Source organism: Lolium rigidum, chromosome 6 (genome assembly GCF_022539505.1).
Source record: "Lolium rigidum isolate FL_2022 chromosome 6, APGP_CSIRO_Lrig_0.1, whole genome shotgun sequence".
In the NCBI taxonomy this organism is placed as follows: domain Eukaryota; kingdom Viridiplantae; phylum Streptophyta; class Magnoliopsida; order Poales; family Poaceae; genus Lolium; species Lolium rigidum.
In genome coordinates, this window is record NC_061513.1 from 279506196 (window position 1) to 279523654 (window position 17459).

The 17459-nt window shown below is 49.4% G+C and overlaps 3 protein-coding genes across 3 annotated transcripts; 1 reads left to right on the forward strand and 2 right to left on the reverse strand.

Moving 5' to 3' along the window:
• The first annotated feature begins 3127 nt into the window (after window positions 1-3127).
• LOC124666606 lies at window positions 3128-3686 on the forward strand. The gene has a single exon (XM_047203943.1). The coding sequence runs from the start codon at window positions 3249-3251 to the stop codon at window positions 3456-3458; it is 210 nt and encodes a 69-aa protein (XP_047059899.1). The 5' UTR covers window positions 3128-3248; the 3' UTR covers window positions 3459-3686.
• Window positions 3687-9257: 5571 nt separating this feature from the next.
• Window positions 9258-10007, reverse strand: LOC124664218. Its single transcript, XM_047201791.1, has one exon. It carries the CDS (start codon window positions 10005-10007, stop codon window positions 9552-9554), a length of 456 nt encoding a protein of 151 aa, XP_047057747.1. The 3' UTR covers window positions 9258-9551.
• Window positions 10008-12104: 2097 nt separating this feature from the next.
• Window positions 12105-12779, reverse strand: LOC124664220. The gene has a single exon (XM_047201792.1). The coding sequence runs from the start codon at window positions 12777-12779 to the stop codon at window positions 12318-12320; it is 462 nt and encodes a 153-aa protein (XP_047057748.1). The 3' UTR covers window positions 12105-12317.
• Window positions 12780-17459: the final 4680 nt, after the last annotated feature.

Consider the following 17459-nt stretch of genomic DNA (forward strand, 5'->3'; position numbering starts at 1 on the left):
TCTCTTGCCTGATGCACACCCATAAATGGAGTTTCACGTTTCTATTTGTACCATCGTACGTGTTCTGTTTTTTTTTTATGTGATACACGTTCTCTTTTGTTTTGGAGTAGCATGCACGGACTCCTTTTTTTTGAGAGGCATGCATGGACTCTCCTGGTGTAGCAAGTTTACACGTCTTTATTTTTTTCTTTGACACGTAAATAGTCTAGATGAACAAAATAGTTACGTAATTTTTCACTATATCCTAGCCGTAAATTACAGATCTAATAGTTAAAAATATTTATGATGATGTGGATTAACGTGGTGTCTCTATTTTAGACCTCCGTTTTATGCTTTTATATATAATAGGAAAATACCCGTGCGTTGCTACGGTTTCCTTTTCATTACTATTTTTAATTCATGTAGAAATTTACTATTGGAACCAACAACCCAAAATTACTATTCGGGAATATTTGCTATTTTCAAGTTGGAACAACATTACCACTGTAGTCTCTCTGAATCTTGAATGTTTTCTGTTTCGACAACGTTTAGTTTGTATTTGGTTACTGAACCTTTAATTTAAAATCTTGGCAGAATTGTTAAAATATATTGTGAATTTAAAATTTACAATTTAGATAAATAACAACAAATGTTTTTTCAACAAATTTCAGTAGCAATAGCTCTTCTACTTCAATAGCAGAGCAGCAACGAAACAGCTCAGCGGTAGAAAACCGCTCATTTCAGTACCGACGGAAAAAAAAGCCCTCCTATTTTCATTCGCCATGCCGCTTCCTCTCCTATGCTCTCCTCTCGTCCCACACCGTGAGAATCGAGTCCGCTGTGAAACTCACAGCTCCGTGATCTATGGGCGGGAGATCCCGAGCTGCCTACAACCGAGCGCGCGCTTATTCACACATCTGATCTGAGTCGGCCCCTGCCCACCATTTATCGCCTCCTTCCTTATCTTTCTCACCACCCCACAGCCTACATTTTTTTGTTCTGCAATTTCTTCTTCTTCCTTCCGTAATCCGTTTTCCTCTTTCATGGAACCGGCGTGCAATTCCTCGATTTTCTTCCGTGCAATTTCTCTTTTAATCCCGCTACCACATTAGATCTTCAACCATACAATGATTCTGCTTCTTGTTGTGGCTTGTTGCAACCTAGAAAAATTAGGCATATAAACCGGTGGGACTCCTCATACGGAAGCGAGGTGGGACTAATCGAGACTTAATATATGTGTATTAAGATGTTGAGCGATAATTTGTCCCGTGCTCTTGGCTAGTTAATTGGGCCGCCGGCACGGCCGACGCACAGCGATGACAGTGAGATATCCCGTGAGCCTGATGGGTGCCTGACCAAACAAGCGATGGTCCGAACCGCGCCCGCGCCCCTGCGAGACGCTCGTCGGAGCGCTCGACGGCGCCCTTGCCCATGATCCACGTGCTCGCGAACGAAGCCACCGATTCTTCTTCTACTCGCGGACGAAGCGGGGTGTCTCGAGGTTGTGCGGGCCTTGGCAGTGGCGAAGCCCGCTTGGGCGGCCGGCGGCCGACGGCGTTGACCCGCGTTGAGCGACGCTGCTGAGTCGGGATGTGGCCGCGGCGAGTTCCGTGCGCCCGCGCCCTTGCGGACGCTCGATGGCGTCGCGCGAGGCCTTGGCAGGGAGAAGCCCGCGTGGGTGGCGGGCGGCGTTGACCCGCGGCGAGGGACACGGCTGCGCCGGGATGTGGCCGCGGCGAGTTCCGTGCGCTAGCGCCCGGCGTCGCACGCCCCTGCGGACGCTCGACGGCGTCGCGTGCGTTGTCGTGTGGAAACGGACGCGGTGGAGAGGAAGAGGAAAATTAAATGTTTCCAGAGAGGTAAGGTTCTCCATCGTTATCCTGCGTCTGGTACAGAGATCCTCACGAATGAGTTGATTCGTTTGCCATAGTGCCGCAGGCACCCTCGCCGTGAGGCTTGAGCAAAATCTGAGGGAAGTCCCCTTGCACCGGAGGATGTGGCTTAGCGGGAGAACCTTCCAGCCAGCGCTCTCTCTCTCTCTCCGGTAGTATGTATCTGGTCGAGTTTTTTCCCTAAAATCGGCCCAGGGCGCTCAGCTACTGGGAGGAAGGCGGCCGCTGCGACGAAGATCAGGGCGAGGAGAAGCGAGCTTTGGCAACCGGCGACGGCGAAGTGGAGCCCGCAGACGGCTGCATTAGTTTGTGGTCGGCTCTCCATCTCTCTAGCGCTTTGTCCCCAAAATCTTCGCTCCGGTTCGGCGGACCTGGGCCAGCGGTGGAGGCCGGAGATCGAGTTAATGGCGTCAGCCGTTAGGGAAATTGGATGAGCGGATGCCTACGATGGTGCACGGGGAGCTGCGGGAACGGCAGCACTGGTGCGGCGACGCCTCGGGGACAGCGCGGGAGCAGATCCTAGTCGAGCGCAGCCGGCGGCGACCCGGTGAGAAAAACAAAAGAAACACGAAATAGAGATGCAATGAACCGGTACCGTGGCAGTGTGCAGTATTATGCGATTTAGTGGGAGGGCAAAACCGTCCAAAAAATTGTTGGACGAAAATTTTGGCAGAAACCTTAGCTCCTTTATTATTAGGTATAGATAGATGCCCAAATGGTTCATAAGAGAATAATAGGGGAAAAAATGTGTACTATCACCTTTGTGCAGAATCGCGTGATCAAACGCTATCTCACTGAATCTGGAGAAGTGGCGTTGCGGGACGAGTCGAGCCCGCGTGAGGCGCACACGAAGGAGCTGTTCCCGCCGACGACCCATGACTCGGCAGGTTCAGGAATGATGTAGGGCCGGCCGGACGACGGGAGAGGACTGAGGAGCAACCCGAGGAACAGAGGATGGAAGAGAAGCGTCCACAGACTTCACTCTCGTGCTAGGATGGTATAAATCAATCAAGAAACCGCCAAGAGTGGTCATTTTCTACTTGTCCAATCAATCACTTAGCTAGCTAGCAAATCACAATAAGAAAACCTAGTAAAACATCTCATGCAAGGAATTATCATTACTTATGAACTAATTAAAGATGATTTCTTTTCGGAAGCAAAGTGCAGTACGTGTGATTAGAATAGGAGAACTGGAAGGAGTTGCTAGAAAGCGAGAGTGCGAGAGGCCACCTGCCGAACCGAAGGCCAAAATCCAGTGAAAGCCCCTTCCATCTCCCCTCGACCACCACAACTTCCTCGCCTCCTCAGTCACACCATCCTCCCATTTTCCTCTCCTCTGCTCCATCACCTTCTTCCTCCTCCACTTCCTCGTCGAGCATGTCGGACTGGGGTCCGGTGGTGATCGCGGTGGTGCTGTTCGTGCTGCTCTCGCCGGGGCTGCTGCTGCAGCTGCCGGGGAAGCACCACATCGTGGAGTTCGGCAACATGCACACCAGCGCCATGGCCATCCTCGTCCACGCCATCATCTACTTCGCGCTCATCGCCCTCTTCGTCATCGTCATCGGAGTACACATCACCACTGGCTAACTAGCTACCTATACAGGCCGACCTGGTTTCTTATCCATCGCCTCCCTCCTCCCTTTGTCTTCTTCATCTCCTCACTCTTCCTGCCTCTCTGTTTGTTCTTACTAGTGGTATGGATGTATGCCATGTTTGTTGTCCTGCGTAGCGTAACTACCTGCAAAAGATGTTTAATTTCCAGGGATTGAGCGACATTTCCATGTTTGTTCTTACTAGTGGTATGGATGTATGCCATGCCATGTTTCTCAATTAGTCCTGATTCGTTCGCTATGTATAGCGTACGACCGTTGCGGCTGGCCGGTGTGCACGTATGCCATGCTCTCGCTACCAATCGATCGGTCGTGATCAAGCTGACAGGGTCACTGCCCATCCAACCACTACCACTGTACCGCACCAACAACCATCTTAACCTGCTTGCTCCTAGAATCTTTAGTCTTCTAGCTAGAGTGCTGACATTACGGAACCATGGCTACAGTGAGCCCGGTATTTTCAAAATAAATAAACAATTTAAATGTTCTAAAAAGAAACTCAATGTTTGTGTACATACATAAATATGATTTCTAGTAAAGTATAATTTCACAAAATTGTGGTTCAAAATTGGCATTAGAAATTCCCTTTTGGCCTTCACATTCGTCATTTTTATATCGGTCACATGTTATAATACAATTCTACATAAATTTACACTTAAATACGTACAACACATTTATATGCACGTGCCCAATGTTTTTGGAAAAAAATTGCATGGAAATTTGAAGTTTTTGAGTTTTTTTATCAAATGCTCTCGATTAATTGGATGGGCGAACAAAGGAAGAGAAGATTAATTGGACAAGCGAACAAAGGAAAAGAAGAAATAGATTTGTTCTTACTTGGAGTCTTTGTCCACGATTATTCTACCGAATGGACAAATGATTCATAGAAGTATATGAGAGAAGAAAAATTGTGCCATTACCCTTGTGCAAAATGGTCTAATCAAACTCCATCCCCCAAAATCTGAAGAACGGGTGTTACGTCAGGAGTCAAGACCGCACGAGGCGCACACGAATCAGGACAGAGTTGTTCCTGCTGATCCACAAAACGCCGGTGTTCGTTCATTTTCTCGCCTTCGCATGTTTTGTCTTTCTCCGGAACAATGCGGGGGCAACTGTAAGGCCCCAATCCGATGTTGGCCTTGGTTTTGGTAATTAACTTCAATACTTTCACGCAAAGGTCTTGTCTTTTGTTGTGTTATTGGAGGATGTCTTCGGTTCTCCACTCCATTACGTCAGATATTATCATTGCCTTTTAGAGATTTATTATACAACCTCGTGGATGCTTGCATGCAAGTACCTTCTCAGCACGCACCAACCTCTAGTCTCTTTTGTGGCATAGTTTTCTCTTCCATTCCCTTGCCTCCTTCGTCATTATGGTCAATTTTTCTGCACGAATAGTGTGATATATGTAACATCACCACAATGATATGAGATCGACCAATCACTATTTGGCGCTCTTAGCCCTTAGAGCGATCAACCCGAAAGAAATTGGTGATGTCTTTGGCAGAGGCCAGGGTGGTGTCGATAGGGCCAAAGACCCTTAGTTGAAAGGCTTTGTGGTTGGGCCCTTAGGGTGGTTAAACCGAAGAAATTTCGGCCACTCAAACTCAATGCTAGAAAACATACCTTTAGGGGCTGATCGCTTGGATGCAGCAGCTAGAGCGATATTTCCCCCATTTCGAAAAAAATACCTTTAGGGGCTGTTTGGTTTAGGGGATATCCACAAGTGGCTAGGGGTGACCAGGGTACTTGTTTACTAGAGATCAAATGTTGGTGTCTAATTTCATCAACATACCTTGGTTGCATCATGATTTCTACTACTTGTTTCTGAAGGCCAGCACTGAGTTTAAATAGAAAAAAGTAATATTAATAGTCACCAAGCAACGGTTGGTGGCCGAAAGTATTTAATAACAAAGCAAATGTTAGCGACCCAAATTATTCAGTTACCAAGCAAATATTGGCGCCGTGAAATATTTTTAGTAACAAAACAAATATTAGTGATGAAAATTATTTAGCAATCAAGAAATGTTAGTAACTAAACATATTTAGTGAACATTCAATTATGATTGCTAAAGAGACAATTACAAACCAAATACCTCAGTTATTATACATAGATAGCTACAAGCAATTCTTGGTAGGTAAGAACAATTACCCGGACATGCAGATGGTGCGGCTGATCTAGGGCAGAGGTGATATATATCACGACCACTCTTCCTATTCAGGTTTCCTCGAGATTCAGGTCAATGGTTCCCACTGAAAAAAGAAACTACAGTTGTCATGTGTGTAAAAACAGAAATACTCTTGACAATACTGCATGTACTGTTCAAACAAGCTTGGAAGGACTTTATAAAACCAGTGCAAGACTACATGAACATAGTGTCCGGACTACATGTCCACTCTATAGATGCAGTTTACATAATAAATTTTAAAATATTAAATATTAGACTCATTTTGAAGAGCTCGTCGCGAGAAGTCGAATATGAAAACAAAAACTCATTTGCATTTGTTAACGGAAAGTTGTGCTTCGGAGAAGTGAATCTTGTAGAGTGAGTAGTCAAATATATGGAACCCACGAGTAGACATCCCTATGCCATGCAAGGGCTGAGATTTCTACTTTATATGCCCCATATCAGCTTTCACGGTTGCATTTCCGCAATTACACGCTATGTCTGCTTGGTTATTGGGACATACTGGTACAAAACACATTCTATGTAAAATTGGTTAATTCATAGAAAGCAATCCATAAAGTAAGCAATCCATAAAATGTGCATGGCATGTTCAGGGAAACATGCAATGTAAGCAAGATCTCAATACAATTGACAGGTTGAACAAACAATATTCACTGCGTCAATTACAAATCTGTGGTCTAGTACAAGAACTGTGTTCATATGTAAAGCATCGACATAATTGAGGTCAGCAGAACTACCACACGGTTTGTACATGTAAATCATCAGTTTGGATATGATACTCACTCATATGTACAGTTGTTTTTCCAACAAAATATCAATTTCCAGTGTTTAGGGCATCGCCAACGCGGTGACCTAAACGAACGCGTCGGCGTTGGGCCGTCCATTTTAGACCGTTTGGATGGTCGCGCGAACACACGGACGAAGCCCCGCGTTCGCATGTCCGTTTGAGTCGCGCGCTGCGCCCAACGCGACTAGATTTGGGTCGCGGTCATAGAAGTTACTATTTACGTCTAAATTCACAATAAAAGCATAAAAAATCATAAAAATATATAAATCTCAAGAATTATTACATAAGATTATTGTCCACGTATTCAATGATAAAGTATTATTCAAATAAAAATGTAAAATGATACAAATAGTCTAGACATTGTTTTCTTCGGGATTTTCTTCATTGTTGTTGTTTGCAGCATTGTTGCCAACATGCGCCCACATGTGCTCAACCAAATCAGCATGGAGCTGGTTGTGTACAACTAGATCCCGAATTCCGTGGTGCACATGAAAGATATCCTGGAATGATGCTGGACCACCTTAAGGAGTAACCAACTCTCTCTGGCCATCCACTCATTATCAAACAGTAAATCATCCTGCTCTACCTCAACAATCATGTTATGCATGATTACACAACTGGTCATCACCTCCCATGGAGTTTGCACACTCCAAGCTCTAGCAGGATGCCTGACGATAGCCCAACAAGCTTGGAGAATGTCAAACACCCGCTCGACATCTTTCCGGGCTGCCTCTTGCTCTTTGGCAAACCTTGCCTCCTGCTCTGAGTTGGGACGCCGGATTGTCTTCACGAGTGTAGCCCAAGGTGGATAGATACCATCAGCAAGGTAGTACCCCTTGTTTTAGTGGTGATCATTTATCTCAAAATCCACATCAGGGGACTGACCGTACGCTAGCCTTTCAAACACCGGAGAGCGTTGCAGCACATTGATGTCAATGTGCGAACCGGCCATTCCGTAGAATAAGCGCCAAATCCTTGTGTCATGTGAAGCAATAGCTTCAAGAATCATTCTGCACCCATCAGAAGACCGATGTACGCCCCCTGCCAACCAAAGGGGCGGTTCTTCCACTCCCAGTGCATGCAGTCTATGCTACCAAGCATCACAGGAAATCCCTGGAAGCGTTGATTGACAACAGACGGGTTGTATACTCTGCATTAGGTTGCCGCAGATATTGTTCTCCGAACACACCGATCACTGCTCTGCAGAACTTGTACATCGCTTCCAAGCAGCTTGACTCGCTCATGCGCATGTACTCATCTATGAAATCACCGGCAACACCATATGCGAGCATCCTAATCGCTGCCGTGCATTTCTGATACGAAGAGAGGCCTACCTTGCCAATTGCATCCACTTTGGCGCAGAAGTAGTTGCCGTAGACCATGACGCCATCCATTATCCGGGTGAACAACGGTCTGGACATCCAAAAACAACGGCGAAACATGACCGGCGTGAATAATGCCTTGTGGAAGAAGTAGTCGTTGAAGAGCATGTCGTGGCCGCGTTCTCTTTCGCAGTCCAAGGAGGCCGCGCGCCCCAGCAATGACCCCAGGTACACGGGGATCTGCGAGACATTGTGCTCGTGGATGATCAGCGCAACCTCCATGAGAAAGTCATCGTCGGACTCCTCGTCTGACGATGTGCCGATGAAGTTCTTGAAAAAGTACTCGTCGTCGTTGTACATGATCTACAGATGAAATGGGACAAATTTTAGATCGCCCATCTCATCGAACACCTCGCAGGCGGAGGCCATCCAATGCGCCCGTAGGGACCTGCAGGCAATGGCCGTCCCGGCTGACTTGCGGCCTGGAAACACGGTGCACGAGAGCTCACCTCAAGCGGCAACGGCGAAGCTGCTGGCGGCGGGAGGTCTCATGACGGAGAGAGGACAACAACGTCGGTGAAGGCATCCTCCGACTCTGCTACGAGGGCGCGAAAGCACAGCGCCAAAGCGCGGGGCCACGTCCTATGCTTCCGCACCGCTTGTCGGCGTCTCGACGACGGTGGCCGGCGTCGACAGCGCTTCCAAATCGCCGGTTCTGGGGTGGCGGCGGAGCGGTGGGAGATGTGTGCGAGTGGGCTGTGTTTTGGGAGGCAGATAGGCGGACCAGGGAAGGACAAGGGGAGGACGCGAGCGGCCAGCGATTGGTGTCCGCGGCCACGCAAACACGGTCCAGATTTGGACCGGTTTTGGGTCGTCCCGGACGCCGCGGCCATCCGTTTTATGGATGGGTCCGCGCGCTGGGTCGAGTTTTTGTCCGTTTCGACCCATTCGGACGCGCGGGCGCGGGATGGGTCGCCACGTTGAAAGATGTCCTTACAACTTGGAGATGATACCTATGAGAATTTTGGCTAACCTTAAAATGTTTCAAAAAAAGTTCAAAAAGTACCACGTACAACTTGTTTGGTAAAAAAAAACTACGATTACTTCAGAATACATATGTTTCAATTTATTTCTAAACCGGATAATTTCATAATAACCGCATTTGCGTATTCTTGACAGATGTCAGAATTAGTTAATACGTAATCTTCAATATTGTACAAGTTTTAACACAAATCAATGACAAAAAGAGCAGTTCAATAGCTGAATTGGCGGTACTCCGCGCTGGCAGTATACTCTGTTTCGACACAATAACTGAAAATTGATAAAACATTCTGGATGACTGGAACAGATACAGTTAGTCAACACACCATCTGTAAGTAATCGGGAACAAATGTGGTGCAAAGTCTTCATCTTAAATCTCACTTCCAAGATCATTTTGTTACTACTGAAAACATACAGTTTCCTTTTCAAATCCATGATAAGCAACTATTTATCTCTTTCTTCTTTCGAGGTCCCGAACAACCGTTCAACTTGAAAATTGTTTGCATGCTTGTTGAAAATATTAATTTGACAAGCTCTCATCGACTGTTTCTTCCAACTATTCAGTATCATCAGACAACTAAATTAATGCAAACGAACTATTTACTACTCCAAACGAATGTATATAGGAGTATCGGTAATCGGCTTAGTGAAAACCAGACGAATCATATGTCCATCATATCAATCGATCCGTCGCACTACTTGATCTACGTAAAGAAATCACGGCGAACCAGTCAAGAAACGTGTTGCAAAACGGTTCCCGCCGCCTGCCCGAGGAGGTGCAGGGCGACTGCGGCAGAGACCGGCAGGCCGCCGAGCACTAGCGCGGCCACGGCGACGGCGACGCCGGGCCTGGTGCCCATGAGCATCAGCTGCAGCGTGCCGGCAAGGGCGGACACGTCGGAGACGTACGCCGGGTAGTAGCGCTTCTCCCACGATGCCCACCCCGACGGCGCCTCGTAGTTGGTCTCCGCCATCCGCGCCTCCCGGATCTTCCGCCGCAGCACCGTCATGCCCTCGTCCACCAGCGCTCCGCCGTAGTGGTCCCGCTGGAAGGCGCCGCATCCCATTGTCACTGTGGCCCGCGGCCTCCGCGATTGCAGCGACGGAGCGTGGCACGGCGGCGATCCGTGACGGAGCCCAAGCCCGGTGGCCGGCCGCATGGTTTGAAGTGAGAGGGCAGACGGCATCGATGGGTCTTGCTCGAGAGTTGATCGGGTTTGTGATCTGAAGAAGATGATACTACTAAGTGTCTAAGTACTAACAAGAGTATGGCCGAGGAACAGGAAGAAGAAGCAATGGAAGTTGACGAGAAATGCAGCTCGAGTGAGTCTTTTATAGGCCAAATCTCAGTAAACGCGTGATGCGTCGTTGGCGGGTTTTGGACGGTGATTTGGACGTTATTTAATAATATGTTAGCAATATTGTTTGGATCCAGCAAGCCGATGTACGTAGTGGCAATCAAGCGCCATGGCTCGTGGACTCCAACTAACACCTGCCTGCACGCCGCCGGCCGCCCCAAGGTAGCATCTCGTTAACTGCAGATGATGGAGTAGTCTTATGATTGAGTTGAACGACGTCCCACTACAAGAATATTTATATGGATTTGAAATTCGAATGCATCTCCGGACGATTTATTCACTACCGAATGCATATAGTACGCATCTCTGATTGAGATTTGAGATTTGATACTACTTCCTCTTGGCCATAATAATATACTTCATGATGTTTTTAGTGGTGTCGATTTCATATTTTAGTTGTTGACACTTTTTATGTTTTCATTAAAATTTACACGACTTGACTTTAAAAAACACAATATAGAGGACATATTATGCTCATTGCTTCATAATGAAGCTATTGAAAAGTCGTGTTAGATAAGGTTATTCAATGGAAGTGGTATTATTCATTGGAAGAAACTGGGACCTTCAACAATCAACACCAACAAAAGCAGAAAGAGTTGGCCAGCCCACGCTGCTGACTGTTCTCCATCTATCTGATTTTTTTTTCGCCGCCAGGCTTGCAGAGGGAGTACTCCTGGAAATATCATTACTATCTTGTTCATGTTTATCGACCTATGCATTCAAAGACAACTCTATACGCACATGCTTCTGGACCGTTCTATATATGGAGTAGTCTTAATGTCGAAGCAAGTGGTCGCTGTTAAATTCTGCACTTGATCGTCGCATAATTAAGCATGACGCGTAAGGTGCGATGTCTGTGCGTTCGTGCACTTCACGGTGATTCACCGAAAGGGATTTAGGAAGCTGAGAGGCGACTAGGCGAGGGTGTTAAGCCCTAAATTAAGTGTAACAAGGAGGGCGCCAGCTGCTGGTAGATTGATCTAACTCGACGCAGCCTATGAATTGTGACACCGATCGTCCCAATTGCATTTTAAAAGAGATGATTGCATAGGAATGCGTAACTTTATACGCGGGAATAATTTAGTCCCTGGCCTTCAAAACAATAATGGTATTGGTTTGTTGTTCATCAACTTGACTTGAGGGTTTCTCTATGGGGAATTATTTAGTCCATGGTTCGTTCTCGCTGCCGGCGACCGCAAGCTCCTGGCGGCAGCGACAAGTTCCTAGCGCAACGAGCGGCAACTCGATTTGCGCGACGGTGAGAATGGATTGGACAAGCTCAACTTCGACGAAAGGTACATCGATTCGTTCACCAGCAGCCTCGATTCGGTAGCATACGTGAATCACAATGCGGTGAATTCAAATTAGGGAAGAGTCTCGGCGTTGGAAAATGTGCCCGGTAGAGCAGTGAAGAGAGAGGTAAGACGTGTGTTCTGTTTTGGTCAATTATCGATAGCAGTGCGATGTATTTAAACATCTGATCCGCGTTTTTCTGTACCGTGAAACTAACACAGCGCATTTGGACCAGCTCCAACTTTTCAAAACCGCAGAGGTGAGTGGGAGGACACCGGAGCACACCTCTCGGAGAGGGGCAATAAAGTTTAACCATGTGTTCACTTACCAGATCTCGAAAAGAGTGGACGGCAAGGATAGCACGTGTACGCCTACTCAGACATTTTCCCCAACTAAGCAGGGAGTAGGATTTTTCTCGACGGCCAATATTTTGAAAAATTTCCCGATAACCATTTGTTCTAGGTACCTACCGGTATAAGAACATACCGACCGGTATTTACCGAAATTTGTATAATTTACATAACTTTTAACAAATTTTGATAAGTGCTAGATAAATATTAAATTTTGTTTGAAAAATCTCAGTAGGTATTTGGACAGTATTTTCGATAACCTGTAATACCCCTGCCGACCACCCATACTTTTTAGAAAACGAGGGAAAAAAACCTTGTTAGAGAGGGGCAAATTGACAAGCTCCCATCAACTCTGCTCCCTCCAACTTTTCAAGTTCAGACTATACAAATACAAAAGTAATTGTTACTCTGGCTAAAATCAAATGAATAGCATATCCAGCAAACCAATCAATATGTCACATTATCTACACACACACACGCATTGCCGATGAACCGGTCAAGAATGCTGCAGAGCGGCTCCCACGACCTGCCCGAGGAGGTGCAGGGCAATGGCGGCGGAGACAGGCACACCGGCGAGAACTAGCGCGGCCACGGCAACAGCGACGCCGGGCCTGGTGCCCATCGCCATCAGCTGCAGCGCGCCGGCGAGGGCGGACACGTCGGAGACGTAGGTCCGGTAGTACCGCTTCTCCCAGGCTGCCCACCCGGCTGGAGCTTCATAGTTTGTCTCCGCCATCCTCGCCTCCCGGATCCTCCGCCGCAGCACTGGCATGCCCTCGTCCGCCAGCGCGCCTCCGTAGTTGTCCCTCCGGAAGGCACCGCAGTGCACCGACGTCGTTGCCGCTGCCGGCAGCTTCCTGGGCTGCAGCACCCGGCCGTGGCATGGCGGCGACCCGTGCTGCTGGAAACCATGTCCGGCCGCCGGCCGTATCATTGGAAGTGAGAGGGCAGACGACATGGATGTGATGTGCTTAAGAACGGTTTGGATTTGTGATGTAGGAAGACGAGACACTACTAGCAAGTAGCAAGAGGTCAAGAGTGCGATGGAGGAAGAAGAAGGATGGAAGTTGGCGAGAAATGCAGCTCGAGTGAGACTTTTAGGGTGTGTTTGGTAGCCCGGGGCAACTGAGAGTAACTATCTCTTCTCATACATGATGACCCTAGCTTAGTTGGGATGAGATGAGATGTTGTTTGGTGGCACATGTATGAGCTGAGATGAGATGTTGTTTGGTAGCAGTTGTATGAGATGAGATAGTGAGGATACCACCTCAATTGATTTTTTCACTAATTCAATATTTAAACAAAGTTTAGACTATATGTAAATATAAAGTACACATTAATTTAATAGTTTATAAAATACACACTCAACCATTATTTTCTAGTAGTTATTTTTGCAAAAAGGTGCAGTTTTTTTGCAAATAGGCCCTCAAACAGAGTAACTAAAAATCCATCCGGTCCTCCTTCAGCTAATCTGCACGTTCGAGCAGCACCGGCCGGCCGTGGTTCGCCGGAGGTGGTGGCGGTGGGCGGGGGTGGTCGGTGGCCCGGGGCGGCGGCGTCCGGCGGCCAGTGGAGGGGCGGCGTCGGGCGGCCAGTGAAGGGGCGGGGCGGCGGCGACCAGCGGCCAGGGACGGGAGGCTGCGGCCGGCAGCCGGCGGCCATGGGAGGGGAGGGGCGGCGGCCAGGGGAGGGGCGAAGTCGGGAGGCCAGGAGACGGGGGAGCCGGGAGGCCAGGGGAGGGGCGGCGACGGGCGGCCAGGGACGGAGCGGCGGTGGCCGGCAGCCAGGGGAGGGGCGGCTGCGGCTGACGGCCATGGGAGGGAAGGTGCGGCGGCGGCCGAAGGCCGGCGGCCATGGGAGGACGGAGGAGGGGTACGGGAGCTATGCATGGGAGGAGGAGCGGCAGCTATCCATGGGAGGAGCGGGTGAGATCTGTGCAGGAGCACTTGCGGGAGAAAAATGACGAGGCGGGCTGGGGTCTGGGGGTGCCGTGCGGGCCTTCCAAGAAAAGTTGCGGGATGGAACGAGCCAAGCTGGGTTGTGAAGCTCGATTTGAGCTTCACAACCTGGCCAGGCTGAAAGCCCTTATTGGTATGAGGTCGGCCTAGCTCTGCGTCACCACCCAATCTAACAAACACTATCTCAGATGGGAAAAGTGGGATGAGAACAGATATTCTGGATTGACTCAACCCACCAAACACACCCTTATAGGCGACGAGGGTTGAAATTAAGCGCGTTACGCATCTGGCGCCTCGCCGGGTTTTGGCCGGTGATTAATCTGGAGAATGTTTAATCATTGTCTGATGAACCATCAGATGATGTAGTGGTGATCACCTAGCTCGTACCAACACCTGCCGCCTCTAGGTTGCTAGTCTTCTGATTGAGTTGAACGCGACGACTAGTACTGTACCAAAATTTATTAGTACATGGATTTGAACTAGTGATGCATGGGGAGGTGGAACGAAGCTTCTTCTTTTGATTCATATATTTTATTTGCCCTTCATGGTTTTATGACCGATCGAACAATTTGAAACTTTTCAGTGATAACGTTATTCGATGGATGTGGTATTATAATTCACTAGCAAAAGGGTCCGTGCGTTGCACCGGAAGAGTCCAATATATTGGTCACGGATTTGTCTTTTCGCAACCTACATAATGAATCCCAACAAAAGAAATTACGAGTATTTACGTGCTACATCTGTCCAAACTTTGCTCAAATAAAAGCTGGCACAATCTTTATAAGAATCGCAGTTAGTGAGCTCGATCAGTTTTTATTGACTTGGTGATGATATGATATTGAATCGTGTTGGTGATCATGAGGCTCTACCTTGTTCTGCGTGGCAAGAGCGAGGACGCCCACGCTATTGTCACGACGCCTACAACGAAGACGGTCAACACGTGGTAAGGTAACTCTGATATATACATCTCAGTTAACAGAGCGGAATCTAATCTCAGCGTCACATTGTCATCCCATGTACGTTCTTCCAAGCTCCAATCAATTAGTATCCATGGACTTTTGGCTAAATTTGCTCTGCACACCCTTGAAACTAACATTGTGATCAACTATTGAATTACTTTTTTTTCGATAAAGGAGAATATATTAATATCAAGAGATACCAATTACACCCAGCCTCTGCAACAACACACCACCCTAATGGCACTACGGATGCACACAGCCAAAAAAAGAAAAAGAAAACTAAGAAACAAAGTCCCGCTACAGTATCTCGGGCCTAACAACAGCAATACATCCACCGCCATGAAAACACCTGAATTACAAATTCTCCAAAAAACGACGCCTCCAAGAAGGGAACAGTGCTCAAACACTGTCGTCGTCCGATCAAAGATCTTAGGTTTTCACCCTGAAGATAGTCCCCGCTATCAAAACAATTCCTCCACCAAGGTTACTGCCAGGCACAACCAGTTAAGGCCAGACCTTGGGTTTTCACTCTGAAAGGTAGAACTCTGCGCTTCACCTGTGTTGTCACCCCCACTTTCATACCGCTGATGTGAAGCCCGGACACCAAGCAAGCCCCTCAACAGCGCGGAGACTTGAACCTCCCTTAGCTAGTCCTCCCTTCCGGCCTTCATGAAATTCTCTTCTTCCGACTTTCATCATGGATCCATAGTCACTTGATGTCAACACGAAAAAGAGCTTCGCGTCGCTCCCTCCGTAACCAAACGGTCGGAATAAACGCATGGGTGCGCACGACCGAATACCTCCGATCCAGCAAACTCCAGGCAAAGCACTGTTACATTCGCCGGCGGAGCCGTCCGGAACTCAACCCTCCGGCCAGATCACGAGTCCATGCCTCCGGTAGGTCCTCCTCTTCACGCAAGAGAGGCCCTAGGACCGCCGCCTTTATTCAGGTCGGACCCCCACGTCGGCGACCATCCCGGGCTGGCCAACCCAACCCTCCACCGGCGACACCATCGCCGGCTTCCATGCTCCTCCATCTCACCGCCGGATGACGGTGATAGATCAAAATCCACCACCACCAACCGCAGGCCGACCCTCTCCGGCGAAGAAGAGGCCACCTCCTCCGTCGAACCCAAGGCTGCTGCCCCGGGCGCCCTCGTGTCGCGGAAGAAGCCCGAGATCGCCTCCACGCACCGACAAGAGGCGGGGGTGGATGGCATGGCGCAGACCGAGGGCCTGGCCGCCGCCCACCACCAGCCCCTGCCGGAGTGCTGCGGGAAGTCGACGGGAGGAGGGTACCAGATCTACATGTAGATAAACCACACTGGTTTTGTCTAAGAAAATTAGCAATGTTCAATCTGCAGCTGAATTATCCAAACAAAGAATTAGCCATGCGTGACACTTGCGTTGTTCTCCATTGGCGAATCCTCACCCCTGATGAGCTCACATAGAACTACCATGGCGCAACACAGCTGCACAGGCTCAGGTAGCACATCGACACAGCAAGAACTCAATGGCGTCGTATTGGCGGCTCCCGACGTGCACGTGATTTCCAGTCTTCGTGCGCGCCCATGGCTGAGACGGCCACCTAGTCCGCGTCTGGTTCGACCTCTCGGAGGTGCCGATCTGCTCACAGCAGCTTGGTACGGCATGGGGGACCGCTAGCCGCTGGCGAGACCATGGTGTTGAAACTGAAAGTCTGGCTCGTGATCCTCTGCTACGGTGTCGAGGGCCTCCGTGGCTTTGCACGCCCTGCACCGGAGATGGCCGCCGCATTGGAGGTCATGGTGCACCGACGCGCGGTTCGAGGTGCTCGTGTCGGCGCAGAGGTCATCATCATGGTCATTGTCGTCACAGACTTCATCGTTGCAATTGACGTCCCCGTTCCAACGTTGGCGACATGACCGACCAAGACCAGAGGTGCCGAACCACACCAGAACGACTGGAGGCGCCCCCGATCTTTGGCATTGGCACCACCTCCAACCATGGTGGCGGAGGTCCTCGTGAAGCTATACGCCATCGCTGTCGGTTGTGACGAGAAGTTCAGTAGGGCTATAAGCAACTTGCACGTCCACGTTGCCGATGGCGGCATCAGCTAGCAGATGCAGGACATCGTCACCAATGGTGTCCATGAGCAGGACGGCGGTGTCCATCGTTTTAGGTTTCGACAAGAGTAGATTTCGGTCCTTCGCTCGAAGGTGCACGTAACAACTGCCAAAGAATCATGGGCTCATGGCTAGCTAGTATATTTTGTTTTGATTGGACTCTCCTACGTACCAAGAGTCCTGGCTAGCAAGGCTGTTTTAAGAGCATCTCCAACAGGCGCTGTAAAACGCGCGCGCGGCAAAATACCTGCCAGTTTGGCGCGCGCGAGCGCTCGCGCGAAGCTCCAGCAGACGCGGGAAAAAGGCGCGCGCGGTAAATTTTTTGCCGCGCCCGCGCGTTTGCGCCATCCCACGCGGGAAATTTGCCGCGTGCGCTGCCGCGCGCGCTATATAGACGACACGCGCCAACCGCCTTCCGCGTGTCTCTCCGCCTCTTTCCCCACCGCTCTCCGTCTCCGCGCCACGCGCCACCGCTCTACCTCCGCCGCCTGTCCGCCTCCGCCTCCGCCTCCGGCGACATGCCTCCGCGGCGCCGCTCCGCCTCCGGCTACCGCGGCGTCCGCGCGCGGCCGAGCGGCCGCTTCGACGCCGAGATTCGCTCCGGCGAGGAGCGGAT